This window comes from Hemitrygon akajei, chromosome 31 (assembly GCF_048418815.1).
Source record: "Hemitrygon akajei chromosome 31, sHemAka1.3, whole genome shotgun sequence".
Classification (NCBI taxonomy): domain Eukaryota; kingdom Metazoa; phylum Chordata; class Chondrichthyes; order Myliobatiformes; family Dasyatidae; genus Hemitrygon; species Hemitrygon akajei.
Window position 1 is genome coordinate 27,390,779 of NC_133154.1, and position 19,569 is coordinate 27,410,347.

The window sequence follows — 19,569 nt, forward strand, 5'->3', positions numbered from 1 at the left end:
AAAATATAGAGCATATTAGCAAAACAGCTGCATTTTAATCCTGAGCCCCTGGAGTAGATCCCAAACTTTAATTTACTCACTGGGATCTGATACCTACAGTATATACCAATCCCCGCTATGATGGATAGTAACCCAGCCTCTACATCACTACCGGGATCTGTTATTTTACATATACTCCCTCTAAACACCTAGAATAGATTATAGTGTATAACTCACTCCTAGGAATCTGGTAGTCAACATATAATCTCTCCAAATCCCTGCATTAGATCCAAGCCTCTAAAGCACTTCCAGTGATCTGTTTTTTTTATATGGAAACCTCCAAACCCCTGGATTAGGTCTCAGCCTGTAACTCTCCTCTGGGAGTCTATTGTTGTACAATATAAAACCCCACCCCAAGGAATCTGCTGTGATATCGTCATGGTCCTGACTGAGCAGCAGCAGGCATCCAAGATCCAGCCCTCCAATTCTCCAGAGTATGGTTAGACTCCACAGTCCCTTCGAGACTCAGACTGCCAAATATTGCCGGATATCATTTTTTTTCAGATATATAAAGATTGAAAGAGAGCGAAGAGTGGATATCGGACTGCTGGAAAACATCACTGAAGATGTAGTCATGGGGTCAAAGAAATGGTGGACAAACTTACAAGATACTTTGTGACAGTCTTCACTGTTGCAGAAATTCAAGAGTGTCAGGGGACAGAAATGAGTGTTGTTGCTATTGCTAAGGAGAAGTTGGTCGGGAAGCTGAAAGGTGCATCAGTCACCTGGAGCAGGTGTACAATACCCCAGTGTTCTGAAAGAGGTACCTGTAGATATTGTGGAGATATTAGTAATCATCCATTGACTAGTGCTGTACTGCACGGGTTGATGTTAGGCTACTTCTTTGCAAGTTATATCTCAATGATTTGGATGTCAGAATTTATGGTTTTGTGGCCAAGTTTGCAGATGATACAAAGATAGGTGGAGGGTCACTTGAAATGAGGAAGCAGGGAGTTTTCAGGAAGACTTAGATGAGGGAAATAGGCAAAGTAGTGGCTGATGGAAGTATATGGTCATGCATTTTGCTTTGTTTCATGGTTATCTAGAGAATAAGAATCTCAGAGTTCCATACTGCATTCATACTTTGATAACAAATGAACCTTTGAAGCAATAATCTCCAATCTTGCCTACAAAGTTACGGCCATTACAGTCTTCTACTCCTGGAATGTCCTAAATGCAATAGAGAATAACTTTTTGCTTCACACCAGACCTTTATTGAAGTTTCACAGATTTACCAGCATATACAAACTGCTGGTATTTAAATCCACACGTCCATGTGGTGGGGTGAGTATCCAAAATCTATGTTCATCCACACATATATATCCTGACTCTTATTATTGCAGTTACATTGATTTGGCTAATTGGAAATATTACTGATTTGTTCATAAAGTTATATTGTGCTTAAATGTAGCATCTATGTTACTTAACAAATCTATTAGCTAAAACTATTCACTCAACTTATATACAGCAATAACCTGCTGCAGGAACTCTGTGGATCAAACAGCATCTGTGGTCGGAAAGGAATTGTCGACATTTTGGGTCGAGTCCCTGTGCTGAGGACACCTCTATCAGTTTTAATACATGATCTTGACCCAATGTCAACAATTCTTCTTCCCCATCCCCACTAACAGATGCTGCTCGACCTACTGAATATTTTCCCATCATCCTATTTGTTGTTTCAGATTCCAGCACCTGCAGTCTTGCATATCTCTGCTGAATGTACATGTGATAGGGGAGAATGTCCATGGGCTGTGGGAGGGGATTTGCTGGGGGGAGGAGTCAGTGATGGGGGAGAGTGTCTGTGGGGTGTGGGAGGGGATTTAGTGAGGGGTAGTGAGTGTGCATGGACTGTGGTAGGGGATTAAGTCAGTGGGGAGAGTCAGTCATGGGTGAGAGTGTCCGTCAGCTGAGTGAGGGGATTTAGTGAGTGGAACTTACTACACTGGCTGAGTCACATCCCTGAGGTTCTGAGATTCACCAGCTGGAATCTGATCCCACTTTAAATGTTCCAGTGTGTGCCCCTGAAATCCGGCTGGGGATAAGATGTGGAATGTGTGTGGTGGACAATATTTGGGGTCCAGTTCACTGAGCAGACGGGGAGGGGAGTGGTTGGAAGCTGTTAGGGATGTCACAGGATTGGTATTGTGAATACATTTCTAAATGTATGTATTTTTTGACTGCTTTCCTGCTGTGGATGCGATTTTTCCACAACGCCTACCATGGTCACCTGCTCTGAAAAAATGTCAGCACTCTCCTTATGAATTTCATGAAACTCCATTCTGTTGCCTCTTCTTTTTTCTTCTTCAGTTACTTGTACCTCCGCTGAGCCCTTTCCACTTCCTCCATCCTGCCTTCAACTTCATATTTCTCCATCTCTCTCTCTCTCCTCATATGCTCCATGGCTTCCTTCAGCTTCTCCACTGCACTTTTTACCCTCCTCAAGCCTCTTCCTGAGCTGCTTCATGATCTCCTTATTCCTGCATTCCTCAAATGCCTTCCTCTTCTCCTCCATCTTCTCCCTCTCACATTGCACCCTTGAGAGCTCCTCTTCCAAAGCTGACAAAAGGGGCAGAGGACGAATTGTTTAGTCTGCACAGAGAGTGGTGACAGGACATTGGGAAGGAGATTTACTCACTGTTGAGCCTAAGACAACACACATAAAATGCTGGAGGAACTCAGCAGGTCAGGCAGCATCTATGGAAATGAATAGACAGTCAACATTTCAGCTGAGTCCCGATTTCAGGACTGAGGAGGAAGGGGGAAGATGCCACAATAAAAAGGTGGTGGGGGGGTGGAGAAATATACGAGCTAGAAGGTGATGGGTGAATCCAGGTGGGTGAAGAAGGACAAGGGCTGTAGAGGAAGCCATCTGATAGGAGAGGATAGTGGATTATCAGAGAAGGGGAAGGAGTAGGGAACCCAGAGGTTAGTAATAGGCAGGTGAGAAGTAAGATGTCAGAGTGGGGAATTGAGGAAGGAGTGGGAAAAATTTGTTTCGCAGAAGGAGAAATCGATATTCACAGCATCAGGTTGGAGGCTTCCCAGATGCAATTTAGGGTGTTGTTCCTCTACTCTGAGCATCACCTCTTCTTGGCACAAGAGGGGGCTATGGACAACTGTCAGAATGGGAATGGGAATTGTAATTAAAATGTTTGGCCATTGGGAATTCCTACTCATGGCGGATAGTGCGGAGGTGCTAAACAAAGCAGTCCCCCAATTTACAATGGTCTCACCAATGTAGGGGCTGCATTGGGAGCAACAGCTACAATAGATGACCACAGCAGATTTACAGGTGCAGTATTGCCTCTCCTGGAAGGACAGCCGTGAATGGAGATGATGGTGGAGGTGTATGGGCAGGTGTAGTACTTAGACTGCATGCAGGGTTAAGTGCTGGAGGGAAATATTTGGGAGCAGGCATGGGTTGGGTAGACAAACGGATGAGGGAATCCCAGAGGGAGCAATCCCTGCAGAACGTGGAGCGAGAGGGTGGTAAAGATGTTTTGTGGTGGGATCCTTTTGGAGATGGGGGAAGTTGCACAGGATGATGTGTTGGATGCAGAGACTCCTGGGGTGATAGGCAAGGATAAGAAGAACTCTATCACTGTTAATCCTGCGGGAAGATGGGGTAAGTGTGGACCCCAGCAACCCAACTACCCCAAGTACCTGTCCCCCTCCAGACAGAAACCACTCATTGCTGACACATGCATTCCTCTCTTTGAAGTGAGTCTCGCAGACCTAACAGCTTGTTCCATCTCCAACACAACCCTAACCCCAGGACCAGTGGTGGAGGAATCCTCAGACACCTCAGGGGAATCTGAGCCTGTTGGGGACCACAGGGTTGGGACCCTCTCCACATCAGGCATCAGATTGAAGGATGGCCTCACTGTTCCTGACTCTGGAAGTCCATCCAGAGCCATGTCCTGAGGTAGAGAGGAGCAAGTCTCCTCACCACAACCCTTCGCACAGTCTCTGAACCCTGGTAAACAAGTCCAGGGAAAATATTCCTCTTTCAGAGATGGGCAGTTTTTGGCTTACTCTGGAGTCTGAACTAAACACAATCTTTACGGTCTGTGTCCTCCTTGTTAACCCATTCACTGCCCCAGCAGCAACAGTGGGAGACCCCCCAACCACTGGAGCGCACTTACTCTACCTCATGAGAGGAGTCAGTGTCCCACGTCATTTTAGATAGATAGATAGATACTTTATTCATCCCCATGGGGAAATTCAACCTTTTTTTCCAATGTCCCATACACTTGTTGTAGCAAAACTAATTACATACAATACTTAACTCAGTAAAAATATGATATGCATCTAAATCACTATCACAAAAAGCATTAATAATAGCTTTAAAAAAAAAGTTCTTAAGTCCTGGCGGTTGAATTGTAAAGCCTAATGGCATTGGGGAGTATTGACCTCTTCATCCTGTCTGAGGAGCATTGCATCGATAGTAACCTGTCACTGAAACTGCTTCTCTGTCTCTGGATGGTGCTATGTAGAGGATGTTCAGGGTTTTCCATAATTGACTGTAGCCTACTCAGCGCCCTTCGCTCAGCTACCGATGTTAAACTCTCCAGTACTTTGCCCACGACAGAGCCCGCCTTCCTTACCAGCTTATTAAGACGTGAGGCGTCCCTCTTCTTAATGCTTCCTCCCCAACACGCCACCACAAAGAAGAGGGCGCTCTCCACAACTGACCTATAGAACATCTTCAGCATCTCACTACAGACATTGAATGACGCCAACCTTCTAAGGAAGTACAGTCGACTCTGTGCCTTCCTGCACAAGGCATCTGTGTTGGCAGTCCATTCCCATCACTCACAGCCATGATTGGGGTAAATGCTGGGGTCCCACCATGTGGCCTGTGTTTCTAATCTGCACTATCCAACTCCTCTCTCATCCCGTTGTATTCTCCCTTGTTTCGGTATAATACACCGGGTTTTGGATTAAATTATTGCATTCTCCATTTCTATGAGAAATTCAATTATGCTCTGATCACCCTTTCCAAGATGATCTCTGATGCCAAAATCATTACTCTCTCTCATTACTGAGGATGAGAAAAAGATAGCACATACCCTTGTAGGTTCAGTAACACATTGTTTTGGAAAGCTATCACAGATGCATTCTACGTAGTCCTCTAGGTTGTCTTGACCATTTTGATCTATCCACTCAATGAGCAAATCCCCATCACACCTGCAGATCTATTCTAACATGCATTGGATATTTTTGTCATTGCCTCTGCCACTGTAATGTTATTATTTCATGCTGCCACTGGGTCCTACTGCTCCTCGTCTTCTACCATCTTTTCCCACTTGCTCCTGGTATCCCATGCCTCCCAGTATCCTGCAACCCTTTCAACCCTCTGAGCCCTCCACTTTTTGCCTCCCTACTTCCTACAATCCTTCCAACTCTCTACCCACCCCTGACCCCAACGCCATCTCCTGCTATCTCTTCAATAGTGTGTTTGATCTTCCTCTTTCTGAAGCAGAGTTCGGTCCTCAGCCAGGACCTTCCCTTCTCCATGTGCTTGCACCTCCATGAGTTCAGAATTCAGAATTGGGTTTATTATCACCAACATATGATATGAATTCTGTTGTTGTGTGGCAACAGTACAGTATAGGGCTGGGTTGAGCATTGAACTAGCCACTCGGCCTCATAAAAGAAAAGAGCTGAGTCATGAATGTTCATACCGTGACCTGGTTAATTCAAAAGGAGACCAATCCTGACACCACGTGCCAGAAAAGAATGACTGACTGTCTGGTGCAACACGCTAAAAAAAAAGTATAGGGTAAAAACATATCGTCTGTACATTTCAAACATAAATGAATAATGCACAATAAATGATTAATGTAGGTATTTATGCTTGAGTTCCAATGACATCATATGCCAAGCCCTTCTGTTTTCTCTGCACCTTGAGTTGAAGTCAGAAGTTTACATACACCTTAGCCAAATACATTTAAAGTCAGTTTTTCACAATTCCTGACATTTAATCCTAGAAAACATTCCCTGTCTTAGGTCAGTTAGGATCACAGATTTATTTTAAGAATGTGAAATTTCAGAATAATAGTAGAGAGAATGATTTATTTCAGCTTTTATTTCTTTCATCACATTCCCAGTGGGTTAGAAGTTTACATACACTTTGTTAGTATTTGGTAGCATTGCCTTTAAATTGTTTAACTTGTGTCAAACGTTTTGGGTAGCCTTCCACAAGCTTCTCACAATAAGTTGCTGGAACTTTGTTCCATTCCTCCATACAGAACTGGTGTAACTGAATCAGGTTTGTAGGTCTCCTTGCTCGCACATGCTTTTTCAGTTCTGTTCACAAATTTGCTATCGGATTGAGGTCAGAGCTTTGTGATGGCCACTCCAATACCTTGACTTTGCTGCCCTTAAGCAATTTTGCCACAACCTTGGAGGTATGCTTGGGGTCATTGTCCATTTGGAAGACCATTTGCGACCGAGCTTTAACTTCCTGGCTGATGTCTTGAGATGTTGCTTCAATATATTCACATAATTTTCCTTCTTCATTATGCTATCTAGTTTGTGAAGTGCACCAGTCCCTCCTGCAGCAAAGCAACCCCACAACAATGATGCTGCCACACTCATGCTTCACGATTGGGATGGTGTTCTTCGGCTTGAAAGCCTCACGCTTTTTCCTCCAAGCATAACGATGGTCATTATGGCCAAACAGTTCAATTTTTGTTTCATCAGACCAGAGGGCATTTCTCCAAAAAGTAAGATCTTTGTCCCCATGTGCACTTGCAAACTGTAGTTTGGCTTTTTTGTGGCGGTTTTGGAGCAGTGGCTTCTTCCTTGCTGAGCAGCCTTTCAGGTTATGTTGATATATGACTCATTTTACTGTGGATATTGTTACGAATGTACCACAGCTCTGAGGGGCCGAAGGGTGCGGGACCAGCCCCCTCCTTCCTGAGAATCGCAAGATCGCTATTAATACGGGTCTTGGACCCAGGAAATGAGAGAGAATGCAAAGGATTTGACCATTGTTCTTAGAGACACCTGTGTGAATTGCAACTCTTTACTTAGTGCCAGCTCTCGGGGACATGGAAACCCTCGGGCAATGTGGGGTGGGGATTGTATCACCCTACCTTGATTGACATCTACAAATCTGCCAGTCACAATAAAAGGGGACAGCAGGAGGCAGTACCCCAGCGACGCACCAGAAGGAGACACCATCGCTCATCGCTCCCGGGAGGACGGGAAGCTGTTCGGGAGCTACGTGTAATTCGGTTCCCCTAGCTTGGGGAACGAGTGGCTGATAACCCTGAAAAGGACTTCGAATTGACAAGGGGGAACTCACGTTCCCGATTCAACGAGTTGAGTCCAAAAGACTGGCAAGTTTATTTTCTCTCTCCAACACGTGAGACCCCAGCGGTCCCCGAAAGGCTAAAAGCCTGTAGGAACTTAAGAGACTTTGATATTTCCATCGGACAATAGTTTTACACCTAGACAAACGATAGAGCTACTTCTTATTGTTGATTATTACTACACCCGCGCTTTAGATTGAGTATTGACGACGTATATTATCTGAATGTTTGTATTAACCTTACGTTTGTGCCCCTTTTTAAAAACGTTTAAAAATAGTACCATCAGACTTCAGCGGACCTCTCTATCTTTGCTGGTAAGTGACCCAGTTACGGGGTTCGTAACAACATAGATACTTGTCTACCTGTTTCACACCAGCATCTTTGCTGTTGTTCTGGGAATGATTTGCACTTTTCACACCAAAGCATGTTCATCTCCAGGAGACAGAATGCGTCTCCTTCCTGAGCAGTATGACAGCTGCATGGTCCCATGGTGTTTATACTTGCATACTATTGTTTGTACAGATGAACGTGGTACTTTCGGGCATTTGGAAATTGCTCCCAAGGATGAACCAGACTTCTGGAGGTCCACTATATTTTTCGGAGGTCTTGGCTGATTTCTTTTGATTTTGCTTTTAAACTTCTGACCCACTGGAATTGTGATATAGTCAGTTAAAAGTGAAATAATCTATCTAAACAAAATTCCAGAAACTTATTATGAGAAGCTTGTGGAGGGCTACCCAAAATGTTTGACCCAAGTTAAACAATTTAAAGGGAATGCTACCAAATATTAACAAAGTGTATGTAAATTTCTAACCCACTGGGAATGTGATGAAAGAAATAAAAGCTGAAATAAATCATACTCTCTACCATTATTCTGACATTTCACATTCTTAAAATAAAGTTATGGTCCTAACTGACCTAGGACAGGGAATGTTTCCTAGGATTAAATGTCAGGAATTGTAAAAAACTGAATTTAAATGTATTTGGCTAAGGTGTATGTAAACTTCTGACTTCAACTGTATATCTCTTCAACAAGGACTACCCACTCCTCACTGATGACCTGTGCTGCAGCCTCAAATCTACTACCTCCCCTTGGGCACCCCACTCTGGGTTTCCGTTTATGTTCTTCAAGAAACCCATCACCAACTTTTTCTTCATGTGAACATGTCCAAGAACATCAGCACACCCCTCCCTGATCTCACTATGACTTTGGTCCTTCTGATGAACTCTGAGGTGAGGTACGCAGCAGGAGTGTTTCACATTTTTAGTTTTCAGACTCGAAGAGTTAATATTAAATCTACAGATACACCCTGGCCAGAATATGTTGAGAATTTTGTTTATTTTCTCACCAGGGACACGTTTCTGTTGCTCCGTCAGCTTGCTGTCCATCTTCTGTACCTGGTCTAGACAAGATTTTTCCTCTTCCAGGAAGTGGGTGAGGACAGCCCACCCCTACAGAGAACAGAAGATACAATCGTTCTTGTCCAACTCTCTCCCATCACAACAGTCCACAAGAGACCAGAGACAGGCTCTCACCATCAAATATCTAGTGCTGGAGACTGATACACAATTAAGGAACTCCTCTTACCAATCTACAGGAAATTGGTGAACCCACAACTGGAGACTGTGTACAATTTATATTGTGGTTTTGAATGAAGGCAGATTAAAAAAAAATGACACAAGGATAAATTGTAAAGGTGACACAAAGTGTAGAGAATTGGTTGTGTGAATGGACAAGGATCAGGCAAATCGAGCACAATATGGGATAATGCAAAATACCAATTATGTCAGAAAGGTAAATAAAAGCATATTATCCAAATGGGAGAGTTTGTGAAGTTCTGAGATGCAGAGGAATCTGGGTGTCCTAGTGCAAGATTCACAAAATGATTGTGTGCAAGTAAATGTGAGCAATATATTGTGTAATAAATGTGGAAGGGAAAAACTTCAGTTATATCGGTTTTTGGTGAGATTATGTCTGTAATCTGGACAGTATGGGTCTCCTTTAACACTATGGAAGCAGTTCAGAGATGGGTTTTTAGACTGATACCTGGAAGGACAGATTACCTTTTTAGAGAAGGTAGGACAGGTTAGGACTAGATACTTCTGTGGGAAAGCCTGGAACTAGAAGTCATGGATTGGATAATTAGTGTAGCAAAGAAGGTTGTGAACCACAAAGCTGAGAGATAAACAGGTAGCTTGATCAACGGAGATACGAGACAAACATTTTTCTCTCAATGCAAGACTGGTGTTTGGAACTTTCCATCGAAGCTCAGTGGAAACAGAGAGTTAGGACTTTTAAGAGGGAGATTGGAAGGCTCTTAAAAGCTAGCATTAAAAGATAATTACACAGCCCAAGGATACTCTGCCCCATTACTGACTCTCCAACCACTGAATCCCCTTTCACATCCCACAAACACCTCCCCATCACCCACAGAATCCCATCCCACAGACCCACAGGCAATTACCCCACTCACTGAAAATCCTCCCACAACCTATAACACTCATTCCCCGATTATAGACCCAATCTACCCAGTTAATCCCATTTCAGATGTTCTGGAGAGTGAAGATCAAATTCAATTTTGTTGGGTGAATGGAAGAAGGCAGAGGGGGGAGTTTTCTGAATCCATGTAAGGCAGAGGAAGGAAAAACTATGAGAATTGAAAAGTAAATGTCTTGCTGTAAAATACTGAACAAACCTCCATCTCGTTCTTAGTCCTTTCTTCATACTCCTCGATGGCCTTATCACGATGCTTCTTCAGCTCCTGGAAACCACCAGGTCTCAGGTAATGTCCAGATTTCAGGTTTTCTTTTATTGGTGACATTACTTCTTTTAGATGTGTCTCACATTCCTCTTGTGACTTTTCCTTGATCTTGGCTATGAGAGACTTGTAAGTAGAGCTCATTGTCTCCTGGGAGTGAAGGAAAGGTGTACAGTAAACTAGGAAACAAAACATTGTACACTGACCAGTGCCTCACAGTCCCTCTCTCTCAGGGGTATATCTGGACACCAACTATATCTCTGAGTTTCTGTCTCTCAGGGATTGATCTGTACATTGACCACTGTCTCTCAGTCAATCTCATGGAGAAATTTGCATACTAACTATCTCTGAGTTGCTCTCTCTCAGGGAGAAATCTGTAGACTGATCAGGAGTGACCTGTATACAAACTGGTGACTCTCTGCCACTCTCACTTAGGGAGTGAACTATACTATCAGTCCCTCATGTTCAGGATGACTCCTTGACTCTCAATCTATGTGTAACTCTCGCTTCAGCTAGCGGCTTAATTTAGGGAGTGATAATCCCCGGCCTGACCAAACTTAAAAATCTCGTTTGGGTGGATGTTGTGCAATGTGTCCCCTGTTGCAAATCAGTACCCTGAAATAGCAAACAGTACAGAATATGCGATTAAATGATTACGCTTTATAATTCTTTCTTGGATTATATGGTTAGAAAAGAAAATGAAAAAAAAAGAAAAAGGGCCCATTCTTAGGAAACGCTCTATTGCACAAAGTTGGAGCTCACTGATAATCCGATCATCCACCATCGACCTCCTCCGATCGTCGCTGCCCTTTGGACCCTCGATCCAAGTCCACCCCATCCGGCAGTCTACCAACTCTCTCCATCTGCATGTCTCTCCTTATCTCTCCCCGGCAAAAGACTTCAAAAATCTCTCTTCCAGACTCTCAAGAAAGAACTGCATTCCAAACCCCGTTATCTCTAGTCATAACCCAAATATTGCTGCGACAGGGAAATCATTACATTTTCAGTGAACCCTTACAGCATGTTGCATATGTCTATAAGGGTTGGATCCAGGGACTGTTGTACAGTTGAGACAGCTGGAAATCACTGAACATTAAAAACTCACCTCCAGCTGTTCAATGTGTTTGTCACTGTTGTTGTTCATAGATCTTCTGTGGAAAATATTGAATGCCTCGATACTCTTCATATTGTAATACTCTATGAGTTTGCTCATAGTAAGACAGTCAGATTCTGAGATTTTTTTCATTTCATTATCATAGAATTTCAGGGCTTCATCTACTGCTGCTTGGTTTTCCACCTCCTCTAATTTGGCGACACTTCTCTCCACACATGGTAAGACTCCATCTGCCATCATGCCCACGTACGCCTCGGTCAATTCAACAAATCCTGTGAGGGATATTTCTGCAGGTGAGTGCCTTGGGATCTGATCACACACTGACCACCCACTCTCCTTATCACAATGTACCCAACCCATTCTCACTTACTTCCAATGGCATCCGATTCCCTCCAATTCTTTCCCATCATTCAGACACCCAATAAGACCCCAATCCTTTCCCATTGAATCCCACAGTCCACACTCCTAATGGGACCCCAACCCTTCCCATTCAATCCCACAGACTATATGCCCAATGGGACCTCACCCCTTTCCCATTCAAACACACAGTTCATATTCCCAATGGCACCTTGCTCCTTTTCCATTCAATCTCACAGTTCATATTCACAATGGGACCCCATTCCTTCCAATTCACTCATAGTGAACTCCATCTCTTTACATTCACTCCTACCCTTTACACACATGCTGGTATCCCACATCATCCCATTCATTCCCAATGGGATCGCAACCCCTTCTCATTCACTTCCATTGTCCACAAATGCAATGGGATCTCAGTCCTTTCCCATTCACTTCCCTTGTATACACTTCCAATGCCATCCAAATCCCTCCCTATCCAATCCCACTGTCCACATTCCCATATACTCTGAATGTATGTTCCCATTCCAGATGAGTTTTTCCAGCTGGAAAGGAAGAGGAGAAATCAGGGCAGGAAGCTGGGGGAGGGGGAGAAAGAAGTCCAAGGTAGCAGGTGATAGGTTAAACCTGGAGAGGAGGACGGGGTGAAGTAAAGAACTGGGAAGTCAATTGGTGAAAGTGATAAAGGGCTGGAGTGGGGGGAGATGTGATAGGAGATGACTAAAGATTATGGAATAAAGGGAAGGGAAGGAGCAACAGAATGAAGTGATGGGCAGTTAAGAAGTTTGAGAGATTGATGTTCATGCCACCAGGTTGGGGACTACCCAGACAGAATATAAGCTGGCCTCATTGTGGAAAAAAGTGGTCATGGACCGACATGTTGGAATGGAATGGTAAGTAGAATTGAAACGGGTGGCCACAAGGAAATCTTGCTTTTTGTGGCAGATGGAGTGAAGGTGCTCAACATGATAGCATGAACATTGATTTCGAACTTCAGTAGTTTCCTCCCTCCCCCATCTCCTTCACCATTCCCCATTCTTACTTACCTCTCAGACTTCTTCTCACCTGCCCATCACCTATCACCATAATCTGTGCTCCAACCCCTTCCCCTTCCTCCATGGTCTTCAGTCCTCTCCTAATAGACTCATGCTTCTCCTGCCTTCATCTCTTTCACCAATTGACTTCCCAGCTCTTTCCTTCACCCCTCCTCCTCTCGCAGTTTCACCTTTCACGTGCCAACTTGTACTTTCTCTTCTTTCACCCCTCCCCATCTTCTTATTCTGATATCTCCCCTCCCTTTCCAGTCCCAATGAAGGGGCTTGGCATGGAACATCAACTGTTTACTCTTTTCCATAGGCATTCCCTGGCCTGCTGAGTTCCTCCAGCATTTTGTGTGTGTTGCAGATTTTCTCATGCTCGGTTAGTGTGTTATACTGAAGAGAGGTGGTGAGGTTTTGCCCAGTTACTCACTCCTGCCCGTGACCAGCTGACCCTCAACAACTCTCTTGACTTTGAATGTGACTTTGGTGTGAATGTAATTGATGAGGTTCTGCCGCTCCTTGACAAAATCTTCATCCAGATCCTTGTCCTCCAAGTCTTGGAGCTGCTCGAGTTTCTTCCAGTGCGTGGGAATGGGAAATGCAAAGCAGCAACGTGAGGGAAAATGATTGCGGATACACCTGCGGAGTTCATTATATTCCTTGTCCTGCTCACTGATCTCACCTGTAAAAAAGAACCAGGAATCAGGCAGGAATCACCTTTACTGAGTCTGTTCTCCCATTCCCAACATAGTGACTGTTACCCACAGGGCTGTGCGGAGGAATAGGGGAAGGACAGGAAGGAAACAGGGGAGAAGCATTTTGCAAGATGAGATGGTGAGGGACAGGATGTGTGAGGGAGCATCAAGTGCATTGTAGTTAGGCCATGGGTGACTTGTCATTGAGGGGAATGATGTGACTTTGAAAGGTAGTTGAGGGTCATATTGGTTGAGAGGTGGGTGTGTCTGGGAGACTGTCACCAAGCCAATCAGATGAAACTCTGATGGGAATGAGGTGTCCGCTGGGTGGGAATAGTGCATTTACACTATCAAACCAGAGGATCAGGGTATTTCAGGGAATTGTGAGGTAATGAATGTGAACAGGACAGGGGAATGCAGAGTAAGTGGGGAACGAGAGATGTGAAAGGGCAGGAGACCCTAGAGTGTTTGTGCACAGATTCTCAGAGGTAAGAGGTTGCTCCATCCTCCACCACGCTCTCACACACTGAATTCAGTGCTCCCTCCCTTCTCTGGGCCCTTCCAAGTTCACCCCCTATCTCCTCATACTCACTGTCCTTCAGTTTCAGACTGTGCTCTAGGTACTCATTCGGAGTCACAGGTTTTCCTTCAATCCTCAGTCTCCGAGTCAAATCACGGATCACCCAGACAAATTCAGGGAAGAAACGGACACAGTCCCAACTGTTACAGCCATCGGGCTGGGACTTCATCTGGATTCGCTTAGAGAGTTCAGTCACAAAACTGGGAGCAACATCAAGGATAAAGGAATGAAGGGTTGGCAGGAAAATAATGATGAATGTCAATCTGTATAAATCTGCCCCTGAGACAGATAGACTGAGAGACACTAGTCAGTGCATAGATGACAGAGAAAGATACTTGTCAGAGTACATGTCTGCCCCTTAGAGGGAGGGACTGAGAGACACCAGTCAGTGCACAGCTCTCTCCCTCAGAGAGAATGTGACTAAGGGACGCCTGTCATGGAGAGATCTCACTGAGAGAGACAGACTGAGAGACACTGGTCAGTGTACAGATACCCCACTCAGTAAGATGGACTGTAACAGTGGCCAGCGTACAGATCACCCTCTTGGCAAGATGGACTGAAACACTGGCCAGTGTACATATCTCCCACTTGGCAAAATGGACCGAAACACCGTCTGGTGTACATATCTCTCACTTGGCAAAATGGACTGAAACAGTGGTTAGCGTACAGATCTCCCCCTTAGAGAGAGGGTGACTGAGAGACTCATGTCATTGTGGAGATCTCTCCCTGAGAGAGAGGGTCTTGATGAGTAAAATGCAAATGCTGCTAGTTGAGAACCCTGGATGTCAAGGATTATTGTAACTTTGGACAAGAAAACAGGAGGTATCTTGATCCAGATACAGGCAGATAGGATCAAATGAATCATTGAATAGATATAGAGGATGCCAGAGTAAACTCAGGATGGAAATTTGGAGGACAAAAAGGAGAATGAGGTGACTTTAGCTAAGAAAAATAAGGAGAATTCTAAGTGCCTTTAGAAATATATTAATAAAAGAACACTAACATGGGGTGAATAGGGCCCCTGAAACCCAAGATGGAAATGTATTTGTGGAACTGCTAGAGATGGGCACAATTCTCAAGCATTATTTCACTATCCCAGAGGACAGTGAAGAGGAGTACAGCAAATACACGGAGATCTTGGTCAGAGGGGCAGCTGGGCTCGGGAAAGTCAAATGGAATTCAGGTAAGTATTTGAGTAATGTTTCGGAAGGACTATTCATTGTAGGACTTTTACATTGAATGCAAGGGCTTCAGGTACCTTTGTACAACAGAAGGCGCTTAGAGTAGAGGTGCAGGACTCCCTTAAGGGGGAGTTACAAAGGGTTGTGAACAAAGTTTTTAGCATGCTGGCATTCATTAGTTAGTGTGCTAAGTTTGAAGTGGGTGGTTACACTACGATTGTACAAAACGTTGGTGTGGTCACACATGGAGTACTGTGTACAGTTCTGGTCATGTGGTTATAGGAGAGATGGTATTAAAAAAGATAGAGAGCAAAGAAACATTCAGAAGGACATTACCAGGAGTTATGGAACTGAGTGGTTAGACACCTTGACCTTTATTCTTTGCAGCATAGAGGATTGAGGAATGATCTCACAGCTGTAATAACAAACTCATGAAGGGCATTGATAGGGTCAATGTTCTTTGTTTGCAAGGTTGGGGAAATGAAAACTACAGGATATAGTATTACGGTTACAGTGAAATTATTAATAAGAACCTGTGATATCATTTTTTATTGATAAAGGGTGGTGATTATATTGAACCAGCCAGCAGAAGAACTGCGTGAGGCATGTACATGAGACACATTTACGAAGTATGTCGACAGAATGAAGATGACGAGAATTCAGAGGGATATGGGAACGAGCTGGAAAATGGGATGAGCTTGAGAATACATTTTAGTCAGTATGGACTTACATGGCCAAAGGGATACTCTCGCTTCTGTAAAACTCAATGACTCTATGATTGAGCGACAATGGTCGGTGTACAGATATATACCAAAAGAAAGGGGCAGAAAAACATCAGTCCATGCACAGATACCCCACTGGGAGAGAAGGGGCTGAGATAAATTGATCAGATTACAATATCTCCCTAAGAGAGTGGGACTGAAAGACATTAGTCACTGTGTAGACATTCCTGAGAGAGGAACTGAGAGACACTGTACACATATCTCCCTGAAAGGATACCGTAGGTGTTGCAGAGATTGCTGGTCTATTGGTTCTTCTCCATTGTAAATGAGGATGCTACTCAGAAGGATAACCAGTGAAAAGATTGAATTATCATTGTGACTGTCTCCCTGCAGGTAGAACAGATGAGCAGTTAATGAGAGCTCTCACTCAAAGAACAGTTGAATAAATAAGCATCCCATTTCTGGATATTTCTTGTTCAGTGTTTACAGAGGTTGGTGGGTGAGGCTTCCATCCACAGCGTCCTTCCTGTCAATGCCACCAACGGCAGGTGTATGGCCAAGGGAAGCTTTACAGACAGAGTCCTGACAATTGCTCACCACCACAGTGCTGGAAGAGAGCACATCCTCATGGCACCTTATCATCCTTTTCATTTGGGAGGATGGGGATGGGAATTGGTGAGAGTGGGATTGGAAGCTTGGAATGGGTAATGGTTTTGTATAACATAAAGTTCTAATGGAAAATATGGTAGAATTCTTCCCTGAAGCTCAGCGTGAACCTGTGATGACAATGTTAGTTAGTTAATTAACAAATTAATTATGTTTTACTTTAAATCTAGATTGTAAACAGCATTTAACCATCCAATCTGCCCGTGGTGAGATTTGAACTCTGGTCTGTGGACCATTCCTCTGTCTGTGAAACCACTGTTCTGAGGAGGGGGATAGTAGTGAGTGAGGGACTGACCTTCTCAGGAACTCCCAGACCCTTGGTGTCCAACAGCAGGAGGACCTCATTGGGTCTCTGAGGGAGGGATCGACACCACATCCAGATTCCTTTGGTGTGAGCCTGGGCAGTTGAATTCAGTGAGAATCCTGTAGAGGGAGAGAGACAGAGAGGCAGAGAGGTAAACTTTGGAAGAACATGAGTGGATATATGATCTTCCAGAGCCCAAAGACGTGTAGGTTGTGAGTACCCTATCCCTAGTTTCTGAATGAGGGATGGGTAGAAGTGTTGGGAACATGTGAAGAATAAAATGGGATTGTAGAATTCATGAAAAAGAATGATTGATGGTCGGCGCCAAGTCAGTTTTACGGCAAGTATCTCTGGTTGTCATTAATGAGATCAGTGTGCTCTCTACATCCAAGATGTGAAGTGAGCATGCAGTTTAAATTCCCCAGATGTCTCTTGAGCCATTGTCCAAAACGCTGATGGGAACATCAACATGACACCAACGGATGTCTCCAGTACATCTCCCACTACTGACAGCTTGACATTGCAAGTGTGTTCTGTGTGTCCCAGGTCCCAGGATAATTTCTGCAAGACAGATAGTAAACAGGTGAAAGGTTAGAGGTGGAAGTTTACAGCCACTGCCCTTACCATTCTTGTCTCCCGCGAGACAATTCATGAGGTACGACTTCCCTGTAAGAACAGCACCAACCACAGCCACAACAACCATTGGAACCTCAATGGACTGGAGGACCTGTAGAGCCTTTGGGTTAAGTTGGAGCTTCCCGTCCTTGTTAAAAACCAGCTGCAAGGGTTTCTCCATTTTCTGTTTGTTGGCATGAGAGTCCCTGGTTACCGACATCAGACAGTCCTTTCCCGAAATGTCTACAAAGTCAGAGCAAGGGAATTACATGCTGATTGAATCAGAAGTAAATGGAATTGACAAAACATGGAGCACATCAGCAAAACAACTGCATCTCAATCCTGAGCCCCTTTACTCTCTGGGATCTGATGCCTACAGTATATACCAATCCCCAATACCATGGATTGTAATCCAGCCTCTACATCACTACCAGGATCTGTTATTTTATATATACTCCCTCTGAACACCTGGAATAGATTATGGCCTTTCACTCACTCCTAGGAATCTGTGGGAGTTCTTCTGGGCAGCTCATGGAGTAAGATGCCTGTTGGCTCTACTCCGTCCTTTTACAACCTACTTTCCACTGCTACTTTTGTTTACACTTTGAAGATTCATTACTTTTAGTGAAGTATTTAAGATTTAATTACGATGGCTGGAACCTGAACTGGGAAGGAATTAAGACGTCGCAAAATTGTCTCTGAAACTGAACAAACCAAATTAACAAAGGAGACAGAAGAAGCCTATACTCACGAAAGAATGTTTTCTTTAGTGCAAGGGACTAATACCAAAATTGGAATGGTGGACTCTAAAATTGATAATCTGACGAATGCTAATGAAAAGCTTGAAAAAACTGTCTCTGCCATCCAGGAATCTTTGAGAAATCTGGAATCTCAGTATCAAATGCTTAAAATGGATACCAATAAAATCGGAAGACAACTGGAGACAATACATGAAGTGATTAAATCTCTACTGTGGAAAAGAGAATTGTTGATGTTTCTTCAGAATTACCAAGAATTAAGAAGAAAATGATCGATCTAGAAAGCAGAAGTTGAAGGATGAATTTACGTATACTGGGTTTGCCTGAAAATATGGAAACCGGTGAGCCATTAAAGTTTTTTACGAACATGTTATACTCACTTATTAGTGAGATACTTGAAACTTCTCCGTTAATAGATAGAGCTCACCAAATCCCCCGCCCGAAGCCTTCGGTTGAGATGAAACCGCGTGCGGTGATTCTGTGTCTGCATTATTTTGCTACTAAAAAAACAATTCTTTGAGATTCCAGGAAGCGGGGGAAGCTAATTTACAATGGAGTAGAGTTTTGTATAGTTGAAGATTTTGCCCCTGAGGTTTATGTAGAAAGAATTAAATATCGAGAAGTGATGGCTGAACTTTATAAGAAGAACTGTCATCCCTCTCTACACTATCCTGCTCGTTTGATAATTTTTCTGCCTAACGCCCGTCCAAAATGTCTTGATTCGAAAGAGGAGGCTTGGAAATTTGTCAAGGAGTTTAAGACTGTTGCGTAAGCAACTCCAACACTACCTGTTTTGCAAGAAACTCCAACATTTAATCCTTAGCTGAGAATCGTTTGTAGCTGAATAGTTGGAAGTTTAATCTACATTCTATGTCTGCATAGCCATCACTTTGACTCTTGTTTTTTTTTCTGTAAGATTTGTAAGAATTTAACACCAGTTGTAACATTTTATTTGTTTGGATCTATCTTTTCTGAATATATGATCAATTTTTATTAAATGAATTTAAGATGGCCGCTGTTATTTACGTTCTAACATCTATTAGACATAATATTAAATTCAATCTTTAGCTGACAGTCATTTGCTGCTGAATTGTTGAAAATTTAATTTCCATTCTTTGTTGGTCCAGACATCATTTGGGCAGTTTTTTTCTTTTTTTAGGATCTGTAAGAGTTTAATATCAGTCGTATCATATTATTTGGTTGGATATTTCTTTTTTGAATATGTGATCAATTTTTATTGAACGAAATTAAGATGGCTGCTGTTTATACGTTCTAACCTCTGTTAGACATAATATCATAATATTCGGAATTTCTTGATTTTTTTTTACATATCTGATGTGTCTTTAGTCAGTGGTGTCAGTATATTGTTATGACCCCAGCCCCCTCCTTTGTGAGATTCGCAAGAGCCCTAGTCAAGGGG

General features: G+C 43.4%; 1 protein-coding gene across 1 annotated transcript in view; it reads right to left on the reverse strand.

Annotated features, from left to right (window-relative positions):
* Window positions 1-17,550, reverse strand: part of LOC140719196 (guanylate-binding protein 7-like) — a 34,679-nt gene extending 17,129 nt beyond the window's left edge. Inside the window, exons 1-8 of the mRNA XM_073033635.1 lie at window positions 17,401-17,550; window positions 16,768-16,895; window positions 16,084-16,193; window positions 13,916-14,103; window positions 13,059-13,310; window positions 11,226-11,506; window positions 10,058-10,270; window positions 8,711-8,813 (exon numbers count right to left, since the gene is read on the reverse strand). Of these exons, the coding sequence (XP_072889736.1) occupies window positions 8,711-8,813; window positions 10,058-10,270; window positions 11,226-11,506; window positions 13,059-13,310; window positions 13,916-14,103; window positions 16,084-16,193; window positions 16,768-16,895; window positions 17,401-17,479 (1,354 nt within the window). The 5' untranslated portion in view covers window positions 17,480-17,550. The remainder of the gene's footprint in view (window positions 1-8,710; window positions 8,814-10,057; window positions 10,271-11,225; window positions 11,507-13,058; window positions 13,311-13,915; window positions 14,104-16,083; window positions 16,194-16,767; window positions 16,896-17,400) is intronic.
* Between the last annotated feature and the right edge of the window lie 2,019 nt (window positions 17,551-19,569).